This window comes from Haemorhous mexicanus, chromosome 8, assembly GCF_027477595.1.
Source record: "Haemorhous mexicanus isolate bHaeMex1 chromosome 8, bHaeMex1.pri, whole genome shotgun sequence".
Taxonomy (NCBI): domain Eukaryota; kingdom Metazoa; phylum Chordata; class Aves; order Passeriformes; family Fringillidae; genus Haemorhous; species Haemorhous mexicanus.
Window position 1 is genome coordinate 23,459,034 of NC_082348.1, and position 18,388 is coordinate 23,477,421.

The 18,388-nt window shown below is 42.0% G+C and overlaps 1 protein-coding gene across 2 annotated transcripts in view; it reads left to right on the forward strand.

The window, feature by feature from the left end:
• Nucleotides 1–267: 267 nt before the first annotated feature.
• Nucleotides 268–18,388, forward strand: part of UBE2E3 (ubiquitin conjugating enzyme E2 E3) — a 54,334-nt gene continuing 36,213 nt past the window's right edge. Inside the window, exons 1-3 of one of the 2 annotated variants that reach the window (XM_059853209.1) lie at nt 268–428; nt 1,716–1,918; nt 4,071–4,121. In XM_059853209.1, coding sequence (XP_059709192.1) covers nt 1,725–1,918; nt 4,071–4,121 — 245 coding nt within the window. In that variant the 5' untranslated portion in view covers nt 268–428; nt 1,716–1,724. Of the gene's footprint in view, nt 429–809; nt 890–1,715; nt 1,919–4,070; nt 4,122–18,388 lie in introns of those variants that run through there. The other variant, XM_059853210.1, reaches the window with a different exon arrangement.

Here is an 18,388-nt window from a genome sequence, read left to right on the forward strand (position 1 = left end):
CAGGCGGGAGCGAGCGCCCCCTCTCCCCTCCCCCGCTCGCCGGGAGCTCCGCCGGCAGCCGCGGGCGGGCGGGGGAGCCGGGGCGGGGCGGGGAGAGCCCGGGGGCGGCCGGGCCCCCTCCCCGCCTCCGCTCCGCTCCGCGGCGCGCGCCCGCCGCCCCCCGCCCCGGCCCCCCGGCCCGCCGCGGGAGCCCGCGCCGCAGAGCGGGGCCCGCCAGCGCCACCCGCCGGCCGCGGGGCCGCACCGCGCCTCCCCCCGTCCCCCCCTGCTCCGGCTCTCAATGTTCCACACTGCCCGGCCACAGAGCCGCCGCCGCCGCCGTAGAGCCCCCCGGCCGCCTCCGTCCCCTCCTCGGGCGCCGCGGGCCCGGCCCGGCCCCCCGCCATCCCGCCCCTCCGACCCAGCAGCGGGACAGGACGCCGGCGAAGGTAAGGGAGCGGCGGGCGAGGCGGCCGCCGCGGCGGCTGGGCGAGCGCGGTGGGGGGAGGCGGGGAGGAGGCGGGGGGGCTGGTAGAGGAGCTTTGTTCTTGTTTTCGGTGCTCGCTGCCTGGCGGCGGCCGGGGACGCGGGGCCGGCCCGAGTTCACGCCTCACTTGGTGCACACGCACGGTGCGGAGCGGGGCCGGGCGAGCCGCCGCCGCCGCCCGCCGAGCCGAGCCGAGGCGAGCCGAGGCGGGCTGGCGCTCCCCACAAAGCGCGGCCGGGCGGCCGCCTGGATCCAGCCCTGCCGCAGCTCCTGCCGCTCCTCCTCGGGCCCCCCCGGCCGCCGGGGCAGCCCCCTCCTTCTTCCCCCCCCCCCACCCCCCCCGCCTTTCCCGATCGGCGGAAAAATGTCGGTCTGCCTGGCGGAGCTGCGCGGGGAGCGGCGGCGGGGAGAGCTGTGCAGAAGGTGCAGTTTGAATTATGCTTCTTCCCCCTCCGGCAGCTCTGTGGTGGCCAAATGCAGTTCTCGCTGCTGGCCATGTAAATAACCGGGGCTGCTGCTACCCCAGTGGCTTTAAACGCGTCGCGGGGCTTTTCCCCTTACTAAAAAAAGCCCTACCACCAATAAAAAAACCAAACCTCGTTCCCCCCGTGCCAGCCCTTTAAACGCTTAGAGCAAGTGTACATTTCCATCTGAAATCAACCCGAGTGTTACTGGCAGTGTATTTTCTCGGAGAGAGGGGAAGAGGGGGGATCTGGCATTTGGACCCAATAAAATGCTCTGCTCCAGTGTAAATATTTACAGGTTATTAGTGACTTTTTAAAAAACATTTTCAATGAGGTCTGTTATTTACAGTGTGTCATAAGTTATTAATGTTCATTGCCTAAGTACCCTGCTAAATCTGTCTCATGCCTTAGAACAAAGTCGACAATTGGCATATTGTTTAAAGTATGAAAAAAATGCGAGTGGGTTTAAAAATTGGAAATATCTGTATTTTCAGAAGTGTAAATATTGCTTTGTAGCTGTCAAACTCCAGTCCTCGGCTATGAGACAAGGAAGTATATTTTGATTAATTTCTCACTGAAACTGACGTGTCACCTATACAAAGTTTTCTGGAACTTGGAAAACGTCAAGAGAGAGTCCTGCCTGTTGTGTGAACTCTCCTTCTTTTCATCCCCAAAAATGTTCCACGTGGTGTCCAGTGGTAGGCAGAGGTCAGTGGAGCTTGGGGAATGACAAGAGAGAGTCCTTCCTTGTGTATTAACTCTGCCTCTTTTTTTTCCCCAAAAAGTTCCCCACGATGTCCAGTGATAGACAGAGGTCAGACGATGAAAGTCCAAGTACCAGCAGTGGTAGTTCAGATGCTGATCAGAGGGATCCGCCTGCACCTGAACCTGAAGAGCAAGAAGAACGAAAACCCTCTGCCACCCAGCAGAAGAAGAACACCAAACTATCCAGCAAAACTACTGCTAAGTTATCTACTAGTGCAAAAAGGTAAAGGAGGGAGTGAAACATCCTGCAGTATTTTTGCACAGTACTTGGAGTGGCAGTACTCGCACTGCACTTGTCAGGGCAGAGGCATTCTTCTTGTAAAGCTATGTGGAAGGGAGTGAACTACCAACTTTGGTAGTTGACAGGAGCCTGCTAAGCAATGTTTTAATTGATTCAAGTCTTGTTGGGGTAACAGTTATACAGAATGGTCTTATGTCTTTTGAAGAGTTGGTACAGAACTTGGTAACTTACAGGCTGACTGGGAGCAGGGCACCTAGGTACGTTTTGTTTTTGCAAAAATGTGCCAGAGAGCTTTGGCGTTTTTTTTCCGAGTTAGGTTTCCATGCCTGGTTGGTATAGGGTGGAGTCCTCCTGGAGTATTTTATTATGGTTGGTAGACTGATGACAGGCAATGCTGTCTAATTAAAGAAGTCATAAAACCCCAGTGGCTTCTCTGGGTCTTATGAGAGCTTTTCATGATGATGCACAGGAGAGCCTTACGCACCTTGAAGGAATGGGTTCATTCTGCCATTCTCCTGGGAGAAACTTAGGTGAGTTTTCTCCCTTAGGATCTGTGGATTTAAACTGCGGTGTTCTACAGGTAGCCTCTACCTTTAAATATGAGAATCTTTAGAAACCTTGTTTAGTTATATTGGTTGCACTTTCATTTACATATATATTTATTGGCAGTCTGGCTCTCAAGATGTACACTCTGGTAATTTTCTCAAAGATCAGCTGTGTGAAATACTCGAAATACTTTAATTCCAGCTGTCTTTGGAGATGAAACATAACTTTCCAGTCCTTTCCCTGGAGTTGCTTTTCTTTGAAAACATTCACAAGTATCCTGTAGCAAGAAAAGTTGTAAAATAGCTGTAGTAGCTTCAAATTTTGCTAATTCAGCGTGACTGTTGTAGTTCAGACTTTTACGAACACTTAAGTAATTTTGTATTGGAGTTAAACTTAGTAAATTCTTTTTGAAATATGTTAAAATTGTTGCAGAGAATGGCTGCTTGGCTTTGATGACTTTTGAGCTTGTTAAAGAAACCCTTTGAAATAGGACTGGCTGAAGAGAAAAAAGTTTCGCAACTACTATGTAGCACTTGTAATTTGTTGTTACTTGTCTTTATTTGACCAGCCTAAGATACAGATTTTTGACGCTGAGTTTTGCCATATTGTCTTTATTTCATTTAATTGTTGCAAGTCTAATTCCAGCTCAGATAGTTCAGTAGGCTGACTGAATTTATTGGAATAAAAGCAAGGACATCCAGAGCAGTTTCTGTTAGCTCACCTTTTAACACCTGCTATTTGCATGAAATTCACAGTATTGCTCTTATGGCTCCTTTTGTGAAGAGAAGTCTTGAACTTTTTAAGAGGAGTTAACCATGTTTATTTTGAAATTGCACCTCCTATGTACCTGAATAAACTTAAATTGACAGGAAGTTTTCCGTACTCATTTTTCAGATCCTAACTCCTTGCGAATGTTTGTAATAGAGTAAAGTTATCCACAGATTATTTCAAGTTATTGTATCAATTTTTAGGACAGAAATACAGCTACTGTATAAGGTTGCAGGAGGAAAGGCAGCAGAAGGTATGGAGAGAAGCAAAGTTGATGCAGAGAGATTATTCCAGTAGCAGAGACAGCCCGGCAGATCTGTAAATCCACTTTTTAAACACTGCAAAGCAATAGGTAAAATATTGTGAAAAGAGTGTGTCTGCTGCCAGCACGGTTCATTTGAGCCTCAGTCACAGGTCCTGTAGCTCTGGTTTAAAGTCATTGTCAAATCTGCTTGTGCAGGCTCCCCCCCCCCACCCCCGCCTCATTTGCATATTAGCTTGAAAAGAAAATCTCCCTGGTAAAAAGTGCTCGGATGTGAAAAAGAGTTACTTTTCTGAATAGTTGTGGGAAATTTCTACCCAGCTCAGCTGTAAGTGTTCTGTTTACATGCAGCGTGGAGCAGGAAAAAAGCTGCAAAGTTTCTCAGCTGTGGGATTTGGGTTATGCCTCTGAGAACAAAGAGGAAGCAGCCATGTTAGCATTACTGAAGGCAAAGCCAATCTTGCATTTAACTGCATGGTGGTAGAGGGCAGTGTAATTCCCTGATTTATTCTATAGACTATCTCAAATGCTTTGTGTCTGTTCTCATTTCACCAACAGAATCCAGAAGGAGCTAGCTGAAATAACCCTTGATCCTCCTCCTAACTGCAGGTATGTAATGGCTTCTTAAATTGTGGTCGGTGGTAGGAAATTAATGTGCTCAGGATAACAAAAGGCAAACTTAGTGTTTACGAGGGGTGACTGTTAGACAGAAATTGCATACAGAGGATTAAACAAGCAGGCAAAACGTTTGAAACTGAAGTTTGATATTTTGTTTGCATGTTGGAGATTCAGTCATTAGTGATTGAAGTACACAGTGAAATCTGTTCAGTTTGTTGTTCATAGCTGGTCACTGCCTTTGTGAAACATTATTTTATATGAATGTCAAAATATGCTGAAGCTTTCAAATTAATGTCTGCATGTAGTTTGAACTGGGTTTTTGAGTGCTGAGTTTCTAGAGTGATCTTTCCATTCTGAAGTAAAGAACTGTATGTGATTTTTATATGCTTTCTCTTAGTATGTTGTTTAACAGATAAACTGAAGTATTGCCTCTAAATTTATGTGTCTGTTGGTCAGACTGCTGGTTGTAGTCTCTTGATAAAGAATATTTCTGAGGAAGTTCCCAACTTGGGAGGCACTTCTGTTTGGTTTTAGAAAATGAAATTGTAAGCATGGAAGGCTGAGTGATTTAGTTTTAAAGTGATGGTTAGGAATTGAAGCACTTGATCTGTAGGAAAGTTAGTATCACAGTTAGCTGATTTCTTTAAATCTTTTGCATGTTTTACTTTTTTTAAAGGATACATAAAAATTCTCATTAGCTGTGAGCATCCAGTGTTCAGATTTGCAGTAAAGCTAGCTTTTAAATAATGTTGCTTTCATTTGAGGCATTGTAAGATTTAAGACTGGAAGGTATCTTAATAACTCGTGTAACAGTGAGCCATGTACATGTTTTTAAAATTTGCTGGAAATGCTTTCTGATTCTGTGTTGGGATTGTTTGGCTTTTGAATAGTTGGTGGGTGTTTTGTGAATATGATAAAATATGAGCTGCTCCTCCGTCTCACTAATCCATGAGTGCAGGGGCTAAACCAGAGCAGTGTTTTATTGAATTTGTGCTGAAGGCATCTTGTCCTGAGGACTGTGCTGTAGATTGTCTGTGGCAGGCTGATGTATTTGCATGCAGGGTCAGTGGTTCTGTTTGTTTAGGGTTTGGGGTTTGCATTTTTGTTTTGGGTTGGTTTTTTTTTTTTGTATTTGTTCTGTTGGGTTTTGGTTTTTTTTTTTTTTTTTGTGGGGAGATGGGTTTGGTTTGGTTTTAAATAAGTGCTTTAGATAACTTTAAATAAATTACTGGGATCTAGTTCTGTGTTGGTCCTGCACTTTATATTTGGACCATCAAAGGAGCATGGCAGAAGAGAAAGTATTTAAATGAAATAGAACCCTGAAGCTTTGCTTACAGTTGCCAAAAAGATAATTGTAGCAGTTTCGGGTACAGCAAGTTACAGCTTTTAGAAAGAGAAGCTTTCACACTCTGCAGCACTATCTGGTACTTGGCTCCCTGGCAGAGCATGTTCCTCTCATATTAGCACAGAGTATTGCAGAGCATTTTGCTTATGAGCTGGTACAGCCAGATGCCCAGGAATGATGTTGAGAATGATGAAAACCCCCCAATGTGTCTAAAATTATTCAAGTTTCTTTCCTACAGGGAATAGGAAAAAATGTGGGGGTTTCTTTGCCATTGAGGAAGTCAATGCTTCTGTTCCCATAGGTATTTTTAAGAGGAATTTAGTGGATTTACTCAATAAAAGCTTTATGATAAGTGCATTTTTACCTTTTGCAAGATAAAAAAAAAAATCTTGAAGAGTAACAAGCTTCTGTAACAGGAGATCTGGGTTTTCATGATAAACAGTCAGAACAGAGTGTCAGTGCCTGAAGTATTTACTGTTCCATTGAAACTGACTTGTTAGAAGGAGCCTTTCTGATACCACGAAGTAAATGCAGCTGTGTGTTATGTGCAGAAACAGTTGGCACTTTTGCTTTCTTATAGGGTGTAGTAGCACAGATTAGGCTACACAGCAGGCTGATGAGACTTCTGCACTGCTCCTCATGCAACAAGCAGCAGAATGCTCCTTATTGCATTTCTTGTGAAAGAAAAAGAATTTATTAAAAAAAAAACCCAAAACATTTAAAAGCCTGTGTAATTTGGGCATATTCACATGCGCTTTAAAAATAAAAACCTGGTGTCTAAGTTCTCCCAAAACTAGTTTTTCATGCACAGTTGTTTCTCTTCCAGTTCTAGAGCACAATCTTATCATTTGCAGTCCACATATTGCAAACTTCACAAGAATACAACTGGCAACTAATGCTCTTGGATGCTGATAGTCCTTCTGCTTACTCAGTTACATAAGTAATGAAAATTAGCAATTTTTTAAATGCTGTAATGGCACATAAAAAATGTTAAATGTTACTTTAACAGGATCCTGTTAAAGTTACAAATACTGAAGTACAAATATGTTGAGCTCTCTCATATCATGTTAAACACTGATATCTGCTGCCACTTCTCACCTGCCTGTGCAACTGCCCAGAGTCACCCCATGGGAGTGACCCGAGGCTGATTTATCTACTTTAAAATGACACCGACTGGCTGCACTGTGATTCTCATGCAAAAGAGGTGTAGATTTCCCCAGCAGTTGTTTTTCTTGCAGTCACATCTATTGCTGTAACATCTGCTTTATAAAAATGCCAGAGCCCCAAGAAAGCCCTGTTCCTGGGTATGCTGAGCAGGCCTGGGCTGCACATTGACTTCTGTTTTAGGCACTGGGATAGCAGAATGACAGGCACAATAAAAGTAACTAAACAGTAGTTTTTTGCTTGCCTGTCTCAACAGAAAGGATTGATTTCTGATTCTGTTAATTGGACAATGAACTGTTGAAAAAATCATGTTGTCATGTATCATGCTGTCATGTTTGTGAGCAGTGAATACGAGCTGCATCTCGGGGGGTACCAACTATAAAACTTAATATCTTCATGCTGATGGCTTTACTTCTTAACATGCAGTAGTACTAAATTCCTGTGATTTTGGTGTTATTTTCAAGAAAGATAAAGCATCAAAAGCAATAAAATTAAGTTCAGTCTTTGGCCACTAAATATGTTGGAGAAAAATTAAGTGCTGGTTTCCACTCATGTTTTCTCCTGTTCAACAGAAAGGCCCAAAACAAGTCAATTACGTCCAACATACACTGTAGCACTAGGGCACGTAGGTAAACTGAGGACAGGTATCTGCTTCCATTTTTTTCTTGCTTTTGCCATCTTAACTCAAAGTTGTGCTGCTTGATGCAGTGTGTGGTATTTAATTTCTTTTGTGCTTTTAATAGCATAAAGCAAAGCTAAAAAGATCTTGGCCCTATTGCTCCTAGGCAGCTCAGTTTCAAACCATGGCCAAGCACTTATACATACTTCAAGGTGTGGAGTGTGCCAAACCCCACTGTTGCAGACTCTCAGGTAAATGCTGCAAAGATTTTGCACGTAGTGCATGGTAAATCTGGGCTGCAGAGATGCTCTTAAATAAGTTTGACATATCTGGAATAACTATTTTCAGCTCATAGCATAAAACTGTTTGGATCAGAGGTCACTGTGCTGTGGTTAAGGTTTTGTCTGAGGCTGCTGTTGAGACCTGCAGCTCAAGCAGAGCAGGGCACTGCTGTCTCCAGCTCTCATTGTATTTCCTGGATTTTAGGGCTGGCACAAGTGGGGCTGTTCCCAGGGGTGCTGTGATTTATAGCAGCTTCCTTTAGCTGTTCCTGGCTGCCCTGCTGATCTACAGTAACAAAAATGTGTATTCCCAGTTTTCTTTGCTCGCTCTTCCTCATTTCCATTCCTAAATTGAATATTGTTCTTCTTTGTGGAAAAGTTTTTGAAGTTCTATTTAATAACACTCATGTCAGCTTAGTTTATAGTTTACAGCCCATTTACAACAAATCCACTTTAGTGTAAACTTTGCAGGAAATGAATGCAAACACCAAATTCAGTGTATCCACTCAGAGCTTAGTTCATGTGGTTTAAAAAGTGGTGAGTTGAAATAGTGCATCTTTCCCAGGCGAGCATGGGAATGTAAGTCTTTTATATCCTGTGTTGTAAATTGGCTTTAATCTCTTCTCTTTACTAAAGTGAAAATCAGATGTTTGAAAGCAGATGGTTAAAAAGAAAAAAGTAAAGTGGAAAGGCCAGGCAAAACACATGCCTTGGAGCACTGGTCAGAGAAACAACTTGCTTTCTTTGTAGCTGCTGGGAAACGGGACTTAGTGCTAAGGGAGAGCTGCTTGGATCACCCCAAAAGCTCCCTGCTCTGTCTCATCCTCTAGCCAGTGAGTGCCTGACCTTATGGGTCTGTTGGAAAGATTTTCCTTAATAGGGATTACAATATTGATTCCTATTTATTTTCAGGCCTTGTATACTAATACATACTAATGTGATTTTTTGAGCAGTACTACAAAAGGTGGCAGTTGATGATTTTGGTGTTTGTAGCCTCTCCTGGACTTGCAAATAGGTTGATGGTTTATGAGTAGTTAATTTTGAAATTATGGATTTTAAAATAACACTTCAAAGTATGTGGACTAAGAACAAATGGAAGGAAGATGTGTAAGGTGTTTGTTTTAATACAGGATTTTTCTGCTTCCTAAGAGCTGCATTTGTCCCTTTCATTACTGCCACATCTTGGGCTAATTCCACCCTGCAGAGTGTTGCCAATGCCAGGGTCTGGAGTTTGACACAAAGAAGAATGCCTGCAAAACCCTGGCAGGCGAACGCTATTACTGTTTTGGTTATGGACCCATGAATCCAGATGTTTGTAACTGTCGGGCTGAGCTTGTTATTCCATCAGTGTGGGAGCACTGCAGTTTGTGTTTAAAGCAGTATTGTGAAGGTATTCCTCAGACCAGCAATTTAAGCTCTTTCAGTTGAGCTGTCTGAAACAATGAGGAGCAATGAAAAATTGTGCTGGTGGTGCAGGCTCGTCCACGTGCAGAGGTAGCGCTGGATTTGAGCTAATGCAGCCTTGTGATTGTGAGGAAGGTGCTGCAGCTAAGCTTGTAGAAGCATTCCTTTTGTTAACATACTCTGTCTGCAGTAAGGCTATAGGCAAATGTTTACTCTGCAAACAGTTGTGCCTGTTGAAGATGTTACTGCACAGCTGTGGTTTGCTCCAGTTCTGCCACGGAGGTGACTACTTCAGTCAGAAAGTGAAGCAGATTCATGTGATTACTCTGTAATGCTCCCCAGGGAGGGGGAAAAAAAAAGGAAAAAAATCATCCAAGTTTCCTTAAATGGTTTAAATAGGTGATTCAAATGAACTCTGCTGGGTTTTTCCTCTGTCCTCTCACAGTAGTCATTGTTCACACAAAGCTTTTTGCCACACACATCAGGGTATGAATAAGCCAATCCATTCCTTTGTCTCTCAAATGTAGTAAGTTTCCATCTTCCCTTTGTCAAAGCCAGGCATTCTGTTGCTTTTATGAAATCAGGAGGAGAAAGAATATACTGTATGCAGTCAAATAGCAGGCCTTTATACAGCAGCACAAGTGTGTGCCCTTCTTCACATGTACAGTTTTTTCTTCCACTCAAGCTGTTGACTTTCCAGATTGGGGTAAGTTCCCCAGTTTTGTGTTTATTCTTTTAATTTCTTGTTGGGCAAATGTCTTCATAGTACTAAATACTGAATCCCAGTGAAAAAAAAAATTGTCAATTTTTCTGGTTTCCACCTCTGCAGTCAAAACCCAGTTGTGAGCACTAAATGGTTCCTTATAGAAGAGCAGTTGACTAAGGTATGTAAGAGATAGTTACGTTTAAGAGTATGTCCCCAAATGCTTGTGCTGAAGATGAACGAGCAAAATTTATAAAAATCACCCAAACTCTACTTGATAAAGTATCTTGTGACACGTTATGCTTTTTATTCTCTCCCTGCCCAGCACTGTCACCGCTGAGTGCAATAAATGCATTCTGCATGAAAAGAAAGATGAAGTTTGCAGAATGGTTTTAAGAATACAACCCACAAGATTATTCCAAACACTTCCTTCCCTATACAGAAGTTTACGGTTAAAAAAACACAGTGAAGAGGGTTCATGGCTCCTGTACAAACATATTTGAAGTAACTCTCTAATGAATATTGAAAATCTACTTCTTAGTATTGCCCATATCTGATTTATCTTGAATTATTTCTCTTAAGCATTTTCTTCCCTTCTCCTTCTTCCTTCTTTTTTCTAACCAGAAGACTATAGTCCAGGTCAGAGTAGAAAAGAGTGATGTAATTTAGCACGGCAATCAGAAGTCTGGTGGTTTTGTATTTCTGTCCAGTTGATGAAGCAACCTTTATGTTACAGAGTGGCTTTTACCTTATTTGCTGGTAGTGAGTGAAACTGCTTAAGTAAGAGGGGTGATGCAAATTTAGAAAGGCATTTCAGTAAAATATTTAAGTGTTAAGTAGAGCCAGACTGCACTGTTATTTAATATACTTTCATTTAAAAACTGCACTAGTGAAAGATTGTGTAACTCCTGAACGTTTTGAATTGTGAGAATATTTAAATTACTTTCTTTTCAGTTGAGAGTAGATAACAAATCTACTAACTCAAAATGCCTCAAGTTATAGGTTTTTTTTCCCCTCTGCTAGTATTGACCTCCTGCAAGCTATAAACCAAGGTTTTTTATCAGCCCTCACACAGTGAATTTCTCGTGCAAGTATTCTCAGTGGCATAATTAAGAGAGGGTTATGCAACACAAATCAACATATCTACTTATTCCAATAAGTTTTCATGCCTGCAGATTTGCAGGTTTGACACTTGTGTGAGCAGTGTCCACAGTGCTGTCCTACCTGCTTTGAAACCTGTGTTTTAGTCCAAAGATTATATAGATACTTCACTAGTTTTTAGTAGCACTACTGTCAAAATGAAAAGAAAATAAAATTTATGTTTGTCTACCTACTTTAAAGTTGCAGAAAGAGTTCAAACACTTTTTCATTCAGCTACTGGTGTTAAAGAACTGATGCTCATTATGTCTTAAGTTTTATCTGGAAACAATAGAAAAGCCTGACCAGTTTTTTAAACAATTCTTTAGGTATTAATGCAAAAATTTGTGAAAATGCCAAGTAATGGGTCTTAGAGTTAAGGACAAATCTGCTTTTTGGATTTGTATAACTGTACAAAGGCCCTTCAGGCTCTGTGATAAAACTGACTAAAATATGCTGTGTATATGTATAGTTCTTCCTTTTTACACTCATGTGCATTGCTCAGCCCTGCCAGCCTGTCATAGTTAGTTTGTGATCAGTAGTATGTATGGCAAGGTCCTAGCACTGAATGCTTCCCCCTCCCACTGACTTGTCTCTGTGTATCAGTTTCTTTACTATTATAGACTTGGGAGACCTACTTCAAATTCAATTTAACAAAGTGCAAGTACAAGAGAATCAGCTAAACAGCATCAAACCCTTTATGTAAAATTACCTAATCCCTATAAAACTGATGTGTGGAGGTTTCCTGGAGCTGGTGTAACGTGGGTTTGCATAGATGTGGAACATTTTGAGACAGGTAATACACAGATCATGAAAAATACCTTGAGCATATTTTCTGAGTTCAGGGCTGGGTAGGCAGGAGCTGGGATATCCAGCTGCCATCTCAGACAGGGGCATGTGTACCATTAAGCTATCCAGGAGCTGTGCTGTTCCTTTACATTGATGCCTTACTTTGAGCCAGTAACTGCTGGTGATAAATGAGTCCTAGCCTGCTTGCATTAATTTGGATTAATTTTCCCTCTGCAGAGAGTGCACTATACTGTTACCTAGTTCAGAACTGTGGCTGGAGCAGTTGTTAATTTTATAGCACTTACAGTAAAACAGACTGGCCAGACCTTTTAGGAACTCAGATACAAATTTAGTTGACAATGTTTAAGCTACCATTGTAAGCATCACTTTCAGAAACAAAGGAAGGATAAGATTTTTTTTTGATGAAACAGCAAAGTGACCTGTAGTTAGAAGTGAGTCCCTCTCATGTTGGAAGAATCTGTAGATGACCATCTGACAGTCCCTAGTAATTGATGTTTTCCTTATTGATGAGGATACTGGCCTAGAGCATATAAATACTGCCTTTGGAATTAACAGTGGGGATGAAAGGGTTGTAGCAAGTTGGAGGACAGGACCAGAATGCTAAGTGATGGGGGCAAATGTATGAAGTGACCTTAAAAATATTGTGTAATTTAATAATGAGAACTGCAAGGTACAGTGCTTTAGTAGGCATAATCAGCTGCAAAATCTGTGGGGAAAAAAACACTGGATGAGAAGTTCTTCACAATAGGTGTAGCCTCTTTGAGGATCATGTGCTTTGAAGGAAGAAGGAAAGAAAGGAGAAGATCTTCAGATACAGAAGAAAGTTGCTGCAAAGGAAATAAGGCAATTGTTACTAGTCCAGGGTTGGTAGTTATGAAAAACAGCTTCAATTGCCATAATGAAAATCTAATATCAATGTAGGAGTACCTGGACATAAAGACAGCATGCAAAAGGTGGTGGGTCTGCATTGCCAGAGGTTTTTAAGTAACAAAGGACTGACAGGATCAGTTTAGATACAGTTGTTTCTACTTCAAGCAGGAAATAGACTAAGTGACCTCTTAAAGACCAGTTTGACCAAACTAGCATTAATACTGGATTTAAATTATAATGCTAAAGGAAAGCTTGTAGGGAAGTGATTTTCACTTCATTTAAAAACTGTAATTTAGTCAGGGTTTTGTAGTATAATCATCCTGGAAGATATACAGGTGCAATGATTCCAAGCAGCAGCAACAATTATCTAAAAGGTCACTGGAAGTGCACAAGTTTTGTGCTGTTGTCAGTCAAAAAAAGCAAATGTCCTGTGTTTTTTCTGCTGATTTATTATTCCCCTTTTTCCCTCCCCCCCCACTGCCCCCAGTTTTGGCTTTGTTTTAATTGTTACCTAATCCTACTTTAATTGCACAAATTTGTCACCCTCTGCTAACTAGAAATAAACTAGGCACATGTCCTCAGTTCTCCAGAAGTGTGTCAACTTTGTGAGAAGCAAATAGCACAGTAGATCTGCAGTAGATCTTGAATTTTGCTGCTTCATATGCTCTGTGCTTGGGTGCTCTGTGTTTGTTCCACAGGCCCATGAATATCTCTAAAACTGAGCTAAACAAAAGCAAGGGCCATTTTTGTCCTTACACAGAGGCAGTTTGCAGTAGCTATGCAAGCACTAATGCATCTTGCCCAGCACCCCAAATGGATCAAGCACATCAGAAAGCAGTTGTGTAGTGCTGTCTGTGCCCATAGATCCTGTCTCGAGGCACCCTCTGGAATCAGAGCTCAGACGATTGTAGTGAAAATGTAAGCAGCCTGGCAGGTTTCCAGCTGATGAGTTAATGCTGCTATAAACTTGAGTAGTTCCTCTCTGAGGCATGCAGAAGGGTGCAGGAGCTGGGAAGGAAGCCAGCAAAGTCAGAGAACAGACGGCAAAGCTAAAGGCCAGCCTCAGGGATTCACAACGAATTGTCTTGGAGGTGAGTTCCTCCCTTGCCAGAAACCCTTCATGTAGCTTCAGTGGCAAGGTGGAAATCAGTAAGAAAATTAAAGCTCTCATTCAGTGCAAAGCCAGCCTGTCTTTTGGGAGCTTGTTTAACATAGCTTGAGCAAAGGTAGCTGTGCCCAGCACTCGGGCCAGCCTGTGACTGACTTAGCAGTACAGGTGCTGCAGAAAGCCAAGGGTTCTCAGTCAATGCTGGCTCAGTTCATTGAGCTTGAAGCTGCAGTGAGGTGATTTAGGTTTGAACTCAGGTTGTTACTTCACTCTGAAGCCTAGACATGGAAGTCACCAAAATGTGATAGAGTGAATCAGTAGAGCATCAGCTGGTCAAATTTCATTGGACAAATGAAATTGGTGCAAATGGGTGCTCTCCTTTCTGTAAGGGAAGGTTAGCAGCAGAAAGCTGATTTTGTTTGCAATTTCAGTAAAGCATTTATGCTGTAAATACTTTGAGCAGAATGGATTTTAGAGGGTGTGGAAAGTGTTTCAATAGATCAGTAGCTATGCAATAGGAAAGATGGTGGTTCTTGCTGTGAAGGCTGCAATTGTGGCAGACTGGGCAGGTTCCTCCCCAAATAAGCCTTTTCTGACTAAGGACCTGTCTACTGTGTCCCCAGTGCCTGGGGTTTGCTAATACTTTAGCTGGTGTTTGTCCTTCTCCCTGGTATCCCAACATCAAAGACTTCATCCAGGCTGGAGGATCTGAGGGACGAATGAGTGGTGCAGGGATGGTTAGCTGACACAGAGCTCTGTGTTGGCATTGTACATCAGTGCCTGTCCTAACTTGTTCATAGATACCTAGGGCATATCTGTATCTACCTCATTAATATCAATGCCAAAAGCTGTAGTTGGACATTACAAGTTTAGTAAATCTCCCTCTACAGACACCCTGAGGGACCAAAGAACGAACATCCTTATGCAAATACCTGGTTTTCTGTTCAGAGCTTTGGACTTGGAAGGAAAAGAATGAGTTTTGGTTTGATTTCTATTAAGCTAATGCAAAGAGAGGTCTTAAAGAGACTAAAATCAACTTGCACTGAATACTCTATATTCACATGGAAGCAAATCTAAGTGATCTAAGTTACACAGCACAGCCTACTGCACCTTAAGCATTGCTCAAGTGATATATATTCTTACACAAAAGGCAGAAATACTGTAGAACCTAAAATTCTACAAGCATGATCAAACTTTAATCTGAGAGGGCAGTCTTCACTTGATAAAGTATTTGAAGCACAGTCCATGGCTGAAAAAGTGTTTCTTGTCTGGAGTAGAAATTTTGTATGATACCCATACAAGTTTTTGTACAGCTAGGTAGTGCCTAGCTCCACCTTCCCCTTCTTCCACAGAGTCTTGGATAGCTGGAGTAGTATGAAGAGTTGCAGTAGCAACTTGGCTGCTGTGTATTTTGAGTGTGATTTGCTTCTTCCTTTTTTATTTTATAAGCCAGAATTCCAGGTGGTGTACTTAGTTATACCAGAGCAAACACACCACAACTTGTATTTTTTAAAGAAAGAAACAAGTTTCTGAAGTGAAAGGGACATCATCAAAACAAAGCAGCGATTTGTTTGATAATACAGAGTAGCAAGCCTTAAATAGATCCATATGTGGAGAAGTCGGTTACTTTCAAGGTTCTCTGAAAACAAATGCAATGAAAGCATTTTACTTTCAAGCGTTTTGTTTGGTTTATTTTTCATGGTAATACTGCAGACTAGCATTATTTAAAGTCTTTGTTTTCTGTTAAACCTGCTTGGAGTTTTTTGTTTTAGGAATAGAAGAAGCAAAGTATTTTCTTGTCAGTTACAAGGCAAGCTAACAGTAGCAGCTCTCGATGCTAAAACAGCTATTGTAGGCTGAGCACCACATGGTTCTCCCAGATGTAAAGGGCATTTGGCAAAATTCCTGTTCAATGACCAGTGTGCCTTACTAGGAATTAGAGAAGGTGGGGTTGGAGATGGAGAAAATAAAGACTGGTGTGAGATGTACTAGTCTGAGAAATGACTTTTCATCCTTCTGGATGCTGTTTATGCTGTTTACATTGCCTCTGAATTTCTCTGCAGGCCGTGCTTGATATTTTTGCTGTAGATGGCTACTGCCTGCTTTTCATTCAGGCAGGACTGCTAAGAGAGATTTTGATAACTCTGGGGTTTTTTTCCGACAAATGCAAGCTGATGTGCTTAATTTTTCTTAGCTCCCAGATTCTGACCTTGGAAAAAAAAAAAAATAAAATCTCTTATCTGAGTCAGACTCAGCTGTGCTTGTACTCTTTTTGTTTTCAAACATGCAAGTAAGGAGACAGGAATGACTGTGAACACACCTCTCCCCACACCTGAGATAAGCTGGATACCTCCCTGCTAAAATCATCTATGCAGGCTGGGCAGCTTTCCAGTAAAGATGACACGTGCCCACAGTGTGATAGCAGCTGGTTTCAGGAGGTGAGAAGATAAGAGTGCTGTTTGAAAAAAAATGCACCAATAGAAATATCATTTGGGTTTTCTGCTTCTTGGAAGTGTGTGAAGAACAGGTAATTATGAGAGACTGTATTGCCCAAGGTCTTAGTCCAGATCCATTTATGCCTAGAAGAGTTCCATGTTTGTTAGCTTTGACAGAGCCATTGGCTTTTGAAGCCTGAATGAAAAGAAAAAAGGCAACACTAAGTTGTGCAGTGAGCAGTCCATGCAGTGCCCTGAATGTTATTTCTGAAAGTAATTCTGTTGGTCTTTTTCTGAAGTTGGCTGCTGATCACAGACCAAGGGGTCAGTTCTGGTTGGCTTTGCAGTAGATGCCATGAGCAGTGAATGCTTGATGAGTGTCTGAGAGATGCTGTGCTGCATCTGCTCCTGCTTTCCATATGCAACTCTCTGTTCCCTTCAAAGTCATCTTGAGTGCAAAGCACCGTGAGTCATCCTGGCACTCCTGCAGTGTGTAGCTACAGTCTCTTAGGTAGGTGCAAGCCAGAGCCTGGCTTTTATCCAGTTTGGATGCAGAGTAGGGCCCAGGAACCCCCCATTGTGCTGTTCTGTCTTAGGTGGGTGGATAAACTGCAGTATGAAATTGCACCAGCTGCATGTGTTCCTAAGAGGCTGAAACCTCTGTTAGGAGTGAGCATGTTCCTGGGGCACCCTGGCTCTGCTGCAGGACCAGACTGAGCCAGGGCACCTCTTTCTCCTGCCGAGGAGCAGTGCTGGGCCCAGAGTGCTGGTGGTGCAGCTGTGTTCTGCTTGTAGCGTGGCTCCAGTGCCTGTGCTAACAGGCACTGTGCCTCTCAGTCTGTCAGCAGTTTCTCTGAATTTTTTTCTAGCCTCTGAAGTTTTAATGGTGGAGTCTGGATCACCGCTGGAATAGAAATTTGGGGAAAAAGGTTTTTCTGAGGGAAGTTTGAAAGACAGAAGCTTTACTATAAAACCTTTCTGTTCTCATTTTTGCAATCTGCAGTAAGTTGTTCCTGATAGTATTAATTCTTCTGGCAAGTAGAGTTAATTTAGGCATTAGTCTTCATGCTGCTGTATGAATTATAGATTTAATTATGGTCCAGGTGCTCAGAGCTTTGCTGTTCTTCTATATGTTAAATGTAAAGAAAAAATAAGTCTGAGTAATTTTTTGGCTTACTGAATAAATGTAAACACTTGGAAACTGTGCCAAAGTATAAATAAATAGAGGATTTACTTCACAGAGAATGCTATTATCTACTCGAGGGCATTCTGCTTTATGGGGAGGATTAGTGCTTTGCATTATACTGGGACACACCTTTTTACAGCTACTACTCTCTGCAGCAGAAGATTTAAAAGTTTTCCTGTAATTCCTTGTATTTCCAAATTTTCTTTTGCAATTTCAGCTCATTACTAGGGGCCAAAGGTTGATTTGAGTTAACATAGCCATAACGAGAAACACCCTCTGCTTCCCTGGCAGGTGTAAATAAACAGCCTGCTTGTAGTGTTCCTCTTCTGAGTCACTCGGGCTTTTCTGCCTGACACAGTTTTGTCAGTCCTTGGTTCACAGTCCTTGAAGGTTCTCATACTGCATACCATAAGTGTGTTTGTTTCTTGTCCTAAACCAGTTTTCCCTCCTATTTTCTCCTAACCTATAAGAAAATTTAATTTTTGATTGCAATTTAATTCCATAAAAATTTCCATATGGAAACTCTTTCCATAACTCTCTGTTCACAATCAGGCTGGATATGAGAGTTACGAAAAACTCCTTTTTTTACTGAGATTTCATAGGATATTTGGGCAAGGGGCAAGTATATGAAGTATGTTAAATAACTGGGACTTATTTCTCTTCATTCCTTTTTTGTGTCTACATTTTTAATTACTGCCTTTCTGCTTTGTGGCCCTGAGTCAGAGGAAGCCCACCTTTCTCACCTTTTCAAGGAAACTGTGTGTGTGTTTAAATGCTTTTCCAAAGGGCATGTGAATTGGCCTTGTTTCAGCTGCTACTAAACATCACTTGACAGAGCCTGTGGGATAATATGCCTGTGTATAATATGCCTGCTGCAGTACTGGGGACAAAAAAAAATTAAGAGTATACTTCTTTAATATATTTCACTATTAGAATGCATGCCATTTATGGATGCAATTGTGTGAAATTTTCAGATGAGGGTCAACTAATTTATTCTTGCAATTGTCCCCTTATACTCCTTCTAATTTGTGGGTCAGAAAAATGTGTGTCATGATTTCATTTTTCTTTTGGGCACTGCAGCTACCCTCAAGAGTCTGCTCTTCCTTAGACATGAATAACGTATTTGATGCATCTCCTGAGGAAGCAGCCAAAAGTGCATGTTCTGACCTCATCTTTAAGCCTTTCCATTTCCTTTA